The sequence below is a fragment of the Schistocerca gregaria genome, chromosome 9 (assembly GCF_023897955.1).
Source record: "Schistocerca gregaria isolate iqSchGreg1 chromosome 9, iqSchGreg1.2, whole genome shotgun sequence".
NCBI classification, from domain to species: Eukaryota; Metazoa; Arthropoda; class Insecta; order Orthoptera; family Acrididae; genus Schistocerca; species Schistocerca gregaria.
This window is the reverse complement of record NC_064928.1, coordinates 82,525,724-82,538,227: the sequence shown is the minus strand read 5'-3', so window position 1 is coordinate 82,538,227 and position 12,504 is coordinate 82,525,724. Positions and strand designations below refer to the sequence as shown.

At 43.7% G+C, this 12,504-nt stretch overlaps 1 protein-coding gene across 1 annotated transcript; it reads right to left on the bottom strand.

Annotated features, from left to right (window-relative positions):
• Nucleotides 1-287: 287 nt before the first annotated feature.
• On the bottom strand, nt 288-11,942 carry LOC126292126 (cuticle protein 79-like). Its single transcript, XM_049985959.1, has 3 exons — nt 11,902-11,942; nt 5,850-6,269; nt 288-456 (listed from the first exon to the last, which is right to left on the bottom strand). Exons 1-3 carry the CDS (start codon nt 11,914-11,916, stop codon nt 304-306), a joined length of 588 nt encoding a protein of 195 aa, XP_049841916.1. The 5' UTR covers nt 11,917-11,942; the 3' UTR covers nt 288-303.
• Between the last annotated feature and the right edge of the window lie 562 nt (nt 11,943-12,504).

The following is a 12,504-nucleotide window of genomic DNA, read 5'->3' as shown; positions in this document are numbered from 1 at the left end:
TATATCTCGTGAAGTGACCATGAGGATAAAATCAGAGAGATTAGAGCCGACACAGACACATACCGACAATCTTTCTTTCCACGAACAATACGAGACTGGAATAGAAGGGAGAAGCGATAGAGGTACTCAAGGTACCCTCCGCCACACACCGTCAGGTGGCTTGCGGAGTATGGATATAGATGCAGATAGATGTAGATGTAGAAATATGACGAGCGGTAGACGCTTAGGGCTACAGAAGAAACGCAAATGGGAAAGTATCTGAGGAATCGGCAGCGTAGTACCGTGTCTTACGACGTGTGATGTTCAGTGCAGCAGCGCCTTGTAGCCCAGGCCGATGGCTGGAGCGGCGGCGATGCCGACGGCGGGGTGCGACACCTGGACCGACGAGTAGGAGGTGGCGGCGGCGGCTGGTGCGGCCGCGATGGCGGGCACCGCCGTCTTGATCACCGCCGGCGTCTGCAACACGGCGGCAGGCGTTGAGGGCCCTGCGCTGAGCTAGCATTGGTGACATACGTTATGGGTTGTGGACTGCAGAGTCTAGATAAATATGCCAGCCTGTTTGGCAGCTCTGTTTTGATATACACTACGTATCCGGACACGTGGCTGAAAATGGCTTACGCGTTCGTGGCGCCCTCCATCGACAATGCTACAATTCGACGCTTAGACTTGACGGACAGCTTCCACTCTCGCTGGCATACCTGTGCTGTGATAGCGCCACGCAAAACAAAAGGCGTGCAAGCCCCCTCCATGAAAAACACGACCACACCATAACACTACTGTTGGCACTACACACGCTGGCAGATGACCTTTATCAGGCATTGGCCGTACCCGCAACCTGCCATCTGGTCGTCACATTGTGTACCGTGATTCGTCACTCCGCACAACGTTTTCCACTGTTCAATCGTCCAATGTTTACGCTTTATACACCAAGCGAGGCGTCGCTTGGCATTTACCAGGGTGATGTGTGGCTTATGAACAGGCGCTCCCTCTCGAAATCCAAGTTTTCTCACCTCCCGTGTAACTGTCAAAGTGGATCCTGATGCAGTTTGGAATTCTTTTATGGTGATCTGGATAGATGTCAGCCTATTACACTGTACGACCATATTCAACTGTCGGCGGTCTTTATCAGTCAACAGACGAGGTCCGTCTGTAGCGTTTTGTGCTGTACGTGTCCCTTCACGTTACCACTTCACTATCACATGGGTAAAGTGGATCTAGGGACGTTTAGGAATGTGTAACTCCCGCGTTCAGACGTATGACACAAGTGACACTCAGTCACCTGACCACGTTCGAAGTCCGTGAGTTCCACGGGGCGCCCCATTATGCTCTCTCACAATCTTCAATGACTATTGATCTCGCTGATATGGAGTACGTGGCAGTAGGTGGCACACAAGACACCTAATATAAAAAAAACATATGTTTTTCTGAGGTTCCGGATTCTTTTTATTACGTAGTGTACAGTTCGAGTAGGTGGGGAAGGGAACTTCGCAGGATTGATAGAGGAGACAGAGATGGTCCCATAAAGAGCGGCGAATTTCGTCACGCGATCGTTTAGCTGGCGAGAGAGCGTTACGGAGATCCTAAACAAACTCCGCTGGCAGACATTACAAGAGAGATTTGAAATTTCTAGACAGCACTTTTCAGGACGAGTCGGACGACATGTTACTTCGTCCTGCTTATATCTCGCGTACTGACCACGGGGAGAAAATTAGAGAATTTATAGCCAATACAGAGACTTACCGACAATCGTTCTTCCCACGCACTGTTCGCGAGTGGAACAGGGTTGTATGGATCAGATAGTGGTACCCAAAGTTCCCTCCGCCCTCACCGTTAGGTGGCTTGCGGAGTATAATATACACGTAGGTGTCGTAGAGGTTTACAGTCATGTTTCATTTCCTAGCTAGTTAGCTAGCTGGATGCTCTATAGATCATTGTACGATTCTTTTATCGAACTAGTCAGTATTAATGAATACATTACGCTTTTAGTCCTGCTCATCCAAACTTAAGCTAATGTTTGTAACTGGCTACCAGCTCTTAAATAGAAATTCGTCAATGGATTAGGAGCGGTCCGTCCAGGACAAACAATTTCAAAACTTGCTTAGCTGCCTGTCAGACATTCTATGTTATTGGGAAAAATGATCAAAATTTTTGTTACTTCACATTGAATTCCTTTCTGAGCAACTGTCAGCTGTCGTAATGGTTCTGTGGTTGTGGGGATGGACATCACTGTTCTCTTCAAATTGCAACTTATCATTTATGACGAATTTCAATAGCGAATATACGTACTGTTACGGCGTATTTTAAATGCAAAGTCCTTGACGAGCAACCTACATGACTTCCGTGGGTGAACACCACATATTATTCTTACTATTCGCTTTTGTGCAGTCAATGGTTTCTTTCTAAGTGATGAGTTACCCCAGAAAATTTTTCTGTAGAACGTTATTGAGCGGAAATGGGCAAAATATGTCAGTAAGTTGATACGTTTTTTTCCCAGTTTAGCAGCTACATGAAGTGCAAAATTAGCTGAGCTTCATTGTTTGTGAAGCTCTGTTAAGTGCTTTTTACAGTTTACGTTTTCATCAGTAGGTGCACCTAAGCATTTGGAGCATTGTAAACTGTTTGCTGTCTCCGGCTCATGTGCTAGCTAAATTAGTATGGCTCAATTTGGTGGACAGAACTGAAAATAGTGGGTTTTTCAAAATTTAGGGAGAGTGCATTTTATTTATAATCTCTTCTTTTGCTGTCTCTCTAATGAAATTATTATAACACCAGTATCGTCTGCAAAAATTCTCAATTTTGCGTGTTGGATGTTGTGGAAGGTAATGCACATATGTTACGAATAGGAGTGGGTCCAAGAGCATAAGAGGGAATAAGCGAAAGAAAAATGGTGATTCATATACCATGGTATGTGTCCGATCCACACTTATCATATTCCTGTGTTCCTTGACGAGTTATACAATGATTTTTCATTCTCCAATACTGGTTTCTCAAAATTAGTGCAAGAGAAGTTCATGATAACAATTCGTCAAGCAGCTTTGTTATTTTTTCCCGTGAACTGTACTGATCCTAGCTATATCGGTCTTAGCGAAGCATCTGAATTCATTCAGTGCCTTACTTTACCTTATGTGATGTCTCAGAGGACCTCATGGCGTCACAGTTAAGGCTCTCCGCCTGCTTCTGTGTCCAGTTCTCCAAGATTACCAGCTGCTATACATCTTGCCTTACTGCATCCGCCCATCTCTTTCTTCGTCTTCGCACAGTCTGATATCTAATGCGATCCGCGGCATTGCAATTTTGGGCCATCTCGTTTCTTACATTCGAGTCTTTTGCTTTTCATAAAACGATGTCAAGCATCTTGAAAAGCTCTTCTGTACTGTGGCACTCCCTCCATTCTCCAATAGTAGGATCCCAGACTGATCCACATATTTTCCTGAAGACGTTTCTCTCAAATATAAACATTCGGTTAAGGTCTTGTTTTCGAGTGCTTCATAATAGGTACTACTGGAAATACCAGTGTGTACAGTGGGATAAGAAAAGAGTGAAGCTGTCATCAGCCCGCACATTGGATTTAATACCACAACGCTTTATTAGGCGTGCTCCTATCTGCGATGGTGGTCTGTTGCCTTCCTCCAGACTTTGAATTGTCTATCTCAGGCGGCTATCGGGGAATATACAGAGAAGGATGGTTTACAAATCACCGCATAACTCGGCATTTTTCACTCTAACAAACATTTCCACAAGTCAAACAACCCTAGGACTGGCAGAGGTCCAACCCTTAGACGTTTGGTGTCCCGATCTGGAACATTACCAATGAGCCACTGAAACATTTGATAAGGACCCCAAATGTTGGAGCAGTACTTAAGAGCTCGTCCGACTCGCGTCTTGTAAGCTGTTTCGCATACAGATGCATCCCACTTTAGCAGAACCTTTCCTACGTATCTAAACCTTGCTTCCTCTTTCCCTGCATCCGATCTTATGCGTCAATGGCATTTCATATTGCCTTTTACTGTTATTCCTGTATGTTTGCATGATGAGCACCTTAAGTGCAATACAAATCATGTAATTGGCTGTAGTCAACCTGTAATAAGTCAACTGGTAAACACATTAGAAAAATGGTTCAAATCTCTCTGAGCACTATATGACTTAAATTCTGAGGTCATCAGTCCGCTACAACTTAGAACTACTTAAACCTAACTAACCTAAGGACAACCCACACATCCATGCCGGAGGCAGGATTCGAACCTGCGACCGTAGCGATCGCGTCGTTCCACAGATTAGAATCCCGCTCGAACAGTCCACGGGTGTACTGCCGGTCCATAGCGTCGAACGGGCACAATATTTCTCCTAGATATCGTAGCTGTAGATTTCGTAGGGTCTGTTACCGCAAATAGAGACCTGTAGCTTCTTTTGGGCTGTAGGCCATGCCCCTGTTCTCGTCTTTCGATTCCTTCTCCTCCCTGTTTCTTACCTGTCCTTCTCCTCCTCCTTCTCCTCCTCCTCCTTCTCCTTCTCCTTTTTCTGCACCACACTTTCACTAATTCCTGCACGCTATCACCCACAATCAATATCTACAAGTCTGCAGCTCTTAGTCTAATGGTTAATATTCGTGCTGCTGGATCATGGACCCCTTGTTCGATTCCCAGCCACATCACAGATTTTCTTCACTTGGGGATTGAGTCTTTGTGTACTAATCATGTTATCTCATCTTCATCGACGTTCAAGCACCTAAGTGGTGTCCAATAAAAAAGCCAAACAACCCCAAACATTACCTATAAGCCAATAATGCTGTGAAATCATTTCGTTTTCATTATCCAGATGATCCCAGCTGCGGAGTTCAGATGTCCAGTGGGACTATCAGGGGACGTTGCGAGTAATATATGGCATAACAACACAAAAATGTAAAGTGTAATATTGTGGATATGCTAGTGGATTCTCTCCCCGATGTTATTCATTCTGTATATTGAGCAAACAAAGAAGGAAACAAAAGAAAAATTTGGAGTAGGTATTAAAATCCATGTAGAAGAAATAAAAACTTTGAAGTTCGCCGATGACATTGTAATTCTGCCAGCAAAGGACTTGGAAGAGCAGTTGAACGGAATGGACAGTGTCTTGAAAGGGGAATATAAGATGAACATCAACAAAAGCACAACGAGGATAATGGAATGTAGTCGAATTAAGTCAGGTGATGCTGAGGGAATTAGATTAGGAAATGAGACACTTAAAGTAGTAAAGGAGTTTTGCTATTTGGGGATCAAAGTAACTGATGATGGTCGAAGTAGGGAGGATATAAAATGTAGACTGGCAATGGCAAGGAAAGCATTTCTGAAGAAGAGCAATTTGTTAACATCGATATGGATTTAAGTGTCAGGAAGTCATTTCTGAAAGTATTTGTATGGAACGTAGCTATGTATGGAAGTGAAACATGGACGATAACTAGTTTGGGCAACAAGTGAATAGAAGCTTTCGAAATGTGGTGCTACAGAAAAATGCTGAAGATTAGGCGGGTAGATCACGTAATTGATGAGGAGGTATTGAATAGAATTGGGGAGAAGAGGAGTTTGTGGCACAAGATCTCAAGAACAAGGGATCAGTTGCTAGGACATGTTCTGAGGCATCAAGGGATACCAATTGAGTATTGGAGGGCACCGTGGAGGGTAAAAATCGTAGAGGGGGGGTCAAGAGATGAATACACTAAACAGATTCAGAAGGATGTAGGTTGCAGTAGGTATTAGGAGATGAAAAAGCTTGCACGAAATAGAGTAGCATGGAGAGCTGCATCAAACCAGTCTCAGGACTGAAGACCACAACAAGAACAGTGGATGTAAGAAAGTTCACTGCTGATCACGCACCTGCTCGTGGATGACCTGGGGCGGTCCCTGGACCAGCTGGGCAGGGGGCTGGATGAGGCGGGTCTGCACGATGGGGGGAGGCTGGATCACCTGCCTCTGCAGCACTGGGGGCGGCTGCACCAGCTGGGTGGGTCCGGGCACCACTCGGGTGCGTACCACAGTGGCTGGAGCGGCGGCGATGCCGATGGCGGGGGCGGCGGCGATGGCGGGGGCGGCGGCGATGGCGGGGGCGGCGAAGCCCAGGCCGCCAAATCCGCCTCCCAAGGCGCCACCGCCTAAGCCGCCACCGAAGCCACCGCCGAAGCCGCCTCCGTAGCCTCCCAGACCTCCTCCGAAGCCTCCCAAGTAGCCGGGGGCGGCCTTGGCCTTAGGCTCTGGTACTGGGCCACAATGGGCTGCAGCCACCAGGGCGACGGTCAGCTGCCAGCAGGACATCACAGCGTCAGTAAACCCAGAGCATGGCGAGTCTTACTGCAAACATTTCCTCAACAGACAGGGCAAGGTCCAATTTGCTGGTACATTATCTCCATTTATGGCATAATCTTGCTCCCATCTATGGACGTACATAATATTATTGTTTAAAAACAGTCTTGGTTGCAATTCTTTTTTAATTTTTTTTTTCAACGACGTGTTTCGCCTTATTTAGGCACCTTTAGGTTACCTAAATAGAAAACACAGAAGAAATACATTTAAGAATCGCGATCGCGTTGTGCAGGCTTGGATAACCTATAAGCATGTATAAACAGATCACCTATTGAAAATATAAACAGATCACCTATTGAAAGAGCAAATACGTTAATTTGGTATTTCTTAAGAATTCCTTAGTCAGTGTAGCCAAAGGGCCAACATCGCCTTCGTTATGCAGGTCTTAGTGCCTCTCGCGTCCATCTAGAAAAGGTAATGATTTTACTATTTTATATTTCTAGTTTGTATTGAGTTGAACGAAGGCGATGTTGGCCTGATATATTCGACGATGTCCTTTGCCTACACTAACTAAAGAATTCTTAATAAATACCAAATTAATGTATTTGATCTATCATTAGGTGATCTGCTTATATTTTCAATAGCTGATCTGTTTAGACATGCTTATACGCCATACAACTCTGCACAACGCGATTCGGCCAGGGTGGGCGAGCGGTTCTAGGCGCTACAGCCTGGAACTGTGCGACCGCTACGGTCGCAAGTTCGAATCCTGCCTCGGGCATGGATGTGTGTGGTGTCCTTAGGTTAGTTAGGTTTAAGTAGTTCTAAGTTCTAGGTGACTGATGACCTCAGAAGTTATGTTCCATAGTGCTCAGAGCCATTTTAACCACAATGCGATCACGATTCTTAAATCGATGTATTTGTTCTCTATTTTCTATTTAGATAACCTGAAGATTCCTAAAAAAGTCGAAACGCGTCGTTGAAAAATAAAAAAAAAAAAACTAAAATTGCAACCAAGACTGTTGTTAAACAATACTGTTAAGCACTGGTTTGCTGTTATGGCACATATGGACTGGAAGAATTTGACGTACATAATGCTGACTACACTTTAAAGGACGTACAGACTTAGTCTTCATATCATCTTGAGGGAAAAAAAACGCTCACGTGGTATGCTAGTACAAAATCACACCATGTGAAGCGCCAGTTTAAGCAAAGATGGCTGCCTGTGCCTGTCCTGAATGTGCTCACTGTGTGTTTTGCTTTGAAGGGCTTAAGTCTACGACAGATGTACAAGGTTCACATGTTGTGCTGTGTGGCGACTGGTATGTTTCCAAATGAACACACTACCTACACCGCAATAGCAATGTATACACTTTCATTATTCCAAGATGACCGGTTTCAACAGGCTTTTGCCGTCATCTTCTGATATAGTGGGACTTGTTACAAGATTTCCATGTTACATCACGTAACAAGTTTCATAAGATCATACCATGGCAGCAGAAGACTATTGAAGTTGGGTCATGTTTGAACAATAAAAGTGTCTACACTGGAATCGTAGCGTAATAAGTATGTTCATCTCCAACTGTGCAACATAGTTTTCCTAAAGAATATGGTATGGATATTCCCAGTAATACTATTATTTATCACTTGGCGTAAGTGTTTCATGTAAACTGAGTGTCCTCTTTCGAGCGGATGGACCAAGGTAGAATATTGTATGGTCGCCACGTTCACCAGAGCTGACACCTCTTAACTTTTCATTTGGGGAATCACCAAAGATATTGTGTTTGTCTTACACTTACTGGCTTCTCTACCAGAGCCCAGAGCCAGGAACAACCTTTTAACTGAACAAGTCACTTCTGACACGTTGTAAGGACTTTATCAAGAAATCGAGTATGGATATGCGGTGTGATGCATTACCAATGAAAGTCAAGTTAAATTAATAAACCAGTGTGAGTTTTCAACGTTGTAAAATCCATTCCGATCATAAACACTCAAGCATTGTGTGTCTAGTTAGGTCGTCTATTAATAAATAATTTTGTAACAAAAATCTAGACTTCCCCCATTTGGAGCAGATAATTATTTAGTTGAGTTAGCCATAATGTTTGTACATGGCTTTGCTGATATCTGCTCATGGATATCACGGTTCACAGGTAGCATCTTCATATTTATGGCAAGTATGGATGAGGCGTAACACGAAGTTTGCTATGACGAATCAGCGTAAAGTTATTATTCGTTGATTCATGATCTCCAATCATGAGTTGATCAGGCACCCATATACAGACATGAAGCACCCATAGTGGAAATTCTCAGACAACAGTAGCTCAGTTGGGGTTTGTATTGGCGAGACATTCTTCTCATGGCTTGAGGCAATGTTGTTCCCAACTAATACACTGCAGTATGTCATTCTTGCTGTTGACAATATGTGTCAGTGCTGCAGTGGTTAAATTCGGTAGGTTCGTCAACCCAACCTTCGACGTTGTCTTAAGTAGAGTATTTCTAGCTAGAGAAAACTGCTGCATTATGCAGGATTCACATTTGGTGCACTGATTGTCAGCTGACCCACAATATGAACACATCGAACGTCTGCGTACAGATAGACGGAAAGCTCCGTTCCTGTATGATTGCTTGATTGTCGGATAACCAATAGTTGTAGCAACAGCTAGTAAATATCCGGAAGTGTACGTACGAAACAGTTTAATGTGGAATGATCAGATAAAACTGATCGTCGGAAACGCAGAAGCCAGAATGAGATTCGTTACAAGATTCTCCAGGAAGTATAGACCAAACGGCAGACTCTACGAAATTACAAAGCCGTACATTCCTTGAAGAATTTTACGTATCTCTCGAAAAATGATGTTAAAATTAAAGAGATTCGCGGTCATGTGGAGGCCTCACAACAATGATTTTTTTCCATGCACCAGTCCCGACTGAAACACAAGAAAGCATGGAGAGGACAAATGTGCGTAATGTACCATCTGTCACACACCTTAACGTGGCTTGCGGAGTATAGATGCAAATGTTGATGAAAATGTATGGCTGGAAGCACATGATTTTCTAGTTAGGCGAAACATCACCTCCACTTATGGTTTGACTTCATTGCACTCTGTAGGTATCACAGTGCAAGGACTGACACAGCATGCTCATTTCGGGTAAGAATTCATTGAACATTACAATATGTGACTAGCTCCCATAGCAGATCCAGAGAGCTTTTCTATTGATGACTCATAGTCTCCATACTTTAATCCGAAAGTGACAATGGTACTAATAGCGAATTTTCGTGCCAAGTTTCTTGTCATGGACTAGCACAAACATCACTGTCCAGAGGCAAATCAAAGGATTTGGCAAAAAATATTTTTTTATATGCTGTAACCATTTTCGGAACTGTCCTTTTGTTTCTGCTGCGAAACCTTGCTTTTTCAAAATATAGTGTTTCTAATTCAACGGGAGATACTCTATAAATTCCGATCAGCCAGTTTTTAATCAAAAATTGTACGTATCTTTAGATTGCATTCACTTAAAGTGATTAAACTTTTTACACCGCCAAGGGATCGTAAACCTTGGTATGCCACGTAAATATCACCCGTTCCTGTGAAAGAGGCATGTTAACAGCCGGGCAGTTGACATACAGACAACAAAGTGGTCCAATTAATGTTCCCGTTTTTACCGACTGGGGTATGGATCACTAAACCCGATCGACTTAACTGAAGCATAAAATGTCCCTTTTATAAGACTTCAGTATCAGTCACTGAATGCGTTGCTAATTGTTATAGTTGAGGGTTAATTATCACAGTCACGTGTGATGTTACTGACTACCATACAAGTTACATCTTTTATATTACGTTTCAGGTCTTTCACAATTAGAGGAGTGTCATCTCCACAGAGAAAACCTTAATCGTCAGCTGTCTTGTTGAAACCCTGCGGCGGTCTACGAATTTTAACTGTAAAACTCTCTGTGGCAGCAAACACCTCTCTTACGACGTCTGCCATTGGAATTTGTTGAACATCGGTGTAAAGGTCAGGTACTTACTGAACGATCCCATTTCGAAACGTGCCGCTCTTCCGTGGGTCATCTATGTGTCTTCTATTAATCCAATTTGATAACATCTTCTGACAGATGGGTAATACACAAGAGTTCGTGAATGAAATATAATTACGCAAGAGTCTTGGCGTCAACCTGAGGCAGGGATCTGACTTTGCCTATGATAATTGGATATCAAAATTGGAAAGTGTTCTCCGAACGCTACCAAACTGACGCTTGAGTATGTCTGTGGTACATAGTGATTAAAATTTCATCCGTATGAAAAAGACAGTGCTACAGATTAGAACTGTTGGAATTTTTAAAAATATCTAGAATCCGATATGTCGATATTGAAAAAGAAATGACTCTGAGCGTTATGGGACTTAATTGCTGAGGTCATCAGTCCCCTAGAACTTGGAACTACTCAAACCAAACTAACCTAAGGACATCACACACACCCTTCCCGAGGCAGCATTGGAACCTGCGACCGTAGCGGTCACGCGGCTCCAGGCTGTAGCGCCTAGAACCGCTCGGCCACTCCGGCCGGAAAAAGAAATATTATCGGCTCTCGATATATCAAAAAATTATCGATATATAGGCGGAAAAATATCAACCTACCTGCCTATTAAAATATCGGCTATACATTGTAAAGATACTGCCGGTTTTAGACTTATATATTTAAGTATTGATGTATTACTAGATATTCTGTAAATCAGCAAGCTAGCAGCCTGCCTATCCCCCTTAGAGCAACAATTAAAAGGAAAGCGATGCACGTTCGGTTTCGTGACATACCGGATTTGTAAAGAACACTTCATGTCGATTTCTCTTTTTTTTTCATTTCTGCAAACGTCAGCGATCTAGCAGTTGTAATGTCAGATTGCGTGGTGAAGCTAAACGTTGCAGTTTAAATCGTTTTTTAAGAAAGTGGATGTGAAGAAATAACACACTCGTTGGGCTCAAAAACTTTTTAATGCCTCTGGTGTGCTATTTCCTCTGGTGTGTTATTCCGTTCACCCCCCCCCCCCCCCCCTCAGAAAAGTGCAGTAGGACTTCTTTTGCGTCTCATATAACTGCTTCACACAAAGAGAAGGACTGGACTTGATGCAAACTCAAAAAAAGTTGTAAGACTCCTTCGCACAGTGAAAGTAAAGTTTCAAAAGAACAAATATTTTCCCCACAATTGTGGAAAAATTTATATAAAACAAAAATATCGGCATTCGATATTGCCGGTTTGATATCAAGAAGTAACGCTAGTATATTTTCATATCTTTTGGAAAAAATATCGATATACTGATATTCTATCAACAGTCCTACAACAAGTGACGACAAGTACCTAACGGTTGTTGTCAAACAGTACTGCAGTTTTTAATACTGAGATAATAGTGCAGTAAGCCCTGTATTTTAAAATTTAACGCCCACTAAAATTGCCCACAAGTTCACTATCCTGAAAAGACTGTCCTAACAGCTGACAGGTCAATGCATTTTATCTTGCTGCGCTACCTAACATTGCATTCCGTGTGCATTCTGGTAGAAACATGGCGGCAGCTGAACTATTGGCTTATCCTCCGTCTGCACGGAAGCCCTAGGCTGTAAGGTGTACTGCATACTCACGATAAAGATCTTCATGGTCTCCAAGCTCGAGTGCTGCTCAAGGACGCTGTGGGACTGATACTGCGGTGGCGCGCCGAGCCCTACTTATAGCTGGAGCCACAGGGTGGGGCGTACAGAACCCCTCCAGCTTCCACCCTCGCCCGTGCCCCACATGCCTAATTAACACCGCTCCCCGCAAACTACCCGCGAGCGGCAGTCAGCTTCCAAACGGCACCGCTCTGGGACCAGTCTGTCTGTTTTCTCCTTTTTTTCCGTTCCCCTGCACTCGACGACACTGCCTTACCCGTCTACTCGTCAGACGGTTACGTGAGCGCACCTGTCTAGCGTTCCGCAGAGGTGCCTTTACACTATGCGGGACTCGCAGTGAGAGCAAACAAGGATTGAGTCGTTGGGAGGGCAGAAGTGCAATTGACGATCGAGGAAACAGAGAAGGACTACACGACTCTGAAAATGTATGCAGGGTGTGCCGGTAGGAGTAACCAACATTCAGGGAAATGACAGGAACGATCAATCGAACCAAAACAGTGTAGTAAACATGGGCTCTAAAACGCATACGTTAAGAGCCATGACCACTGCTTCATTCTGAGAAATCTCTTCTGCTGC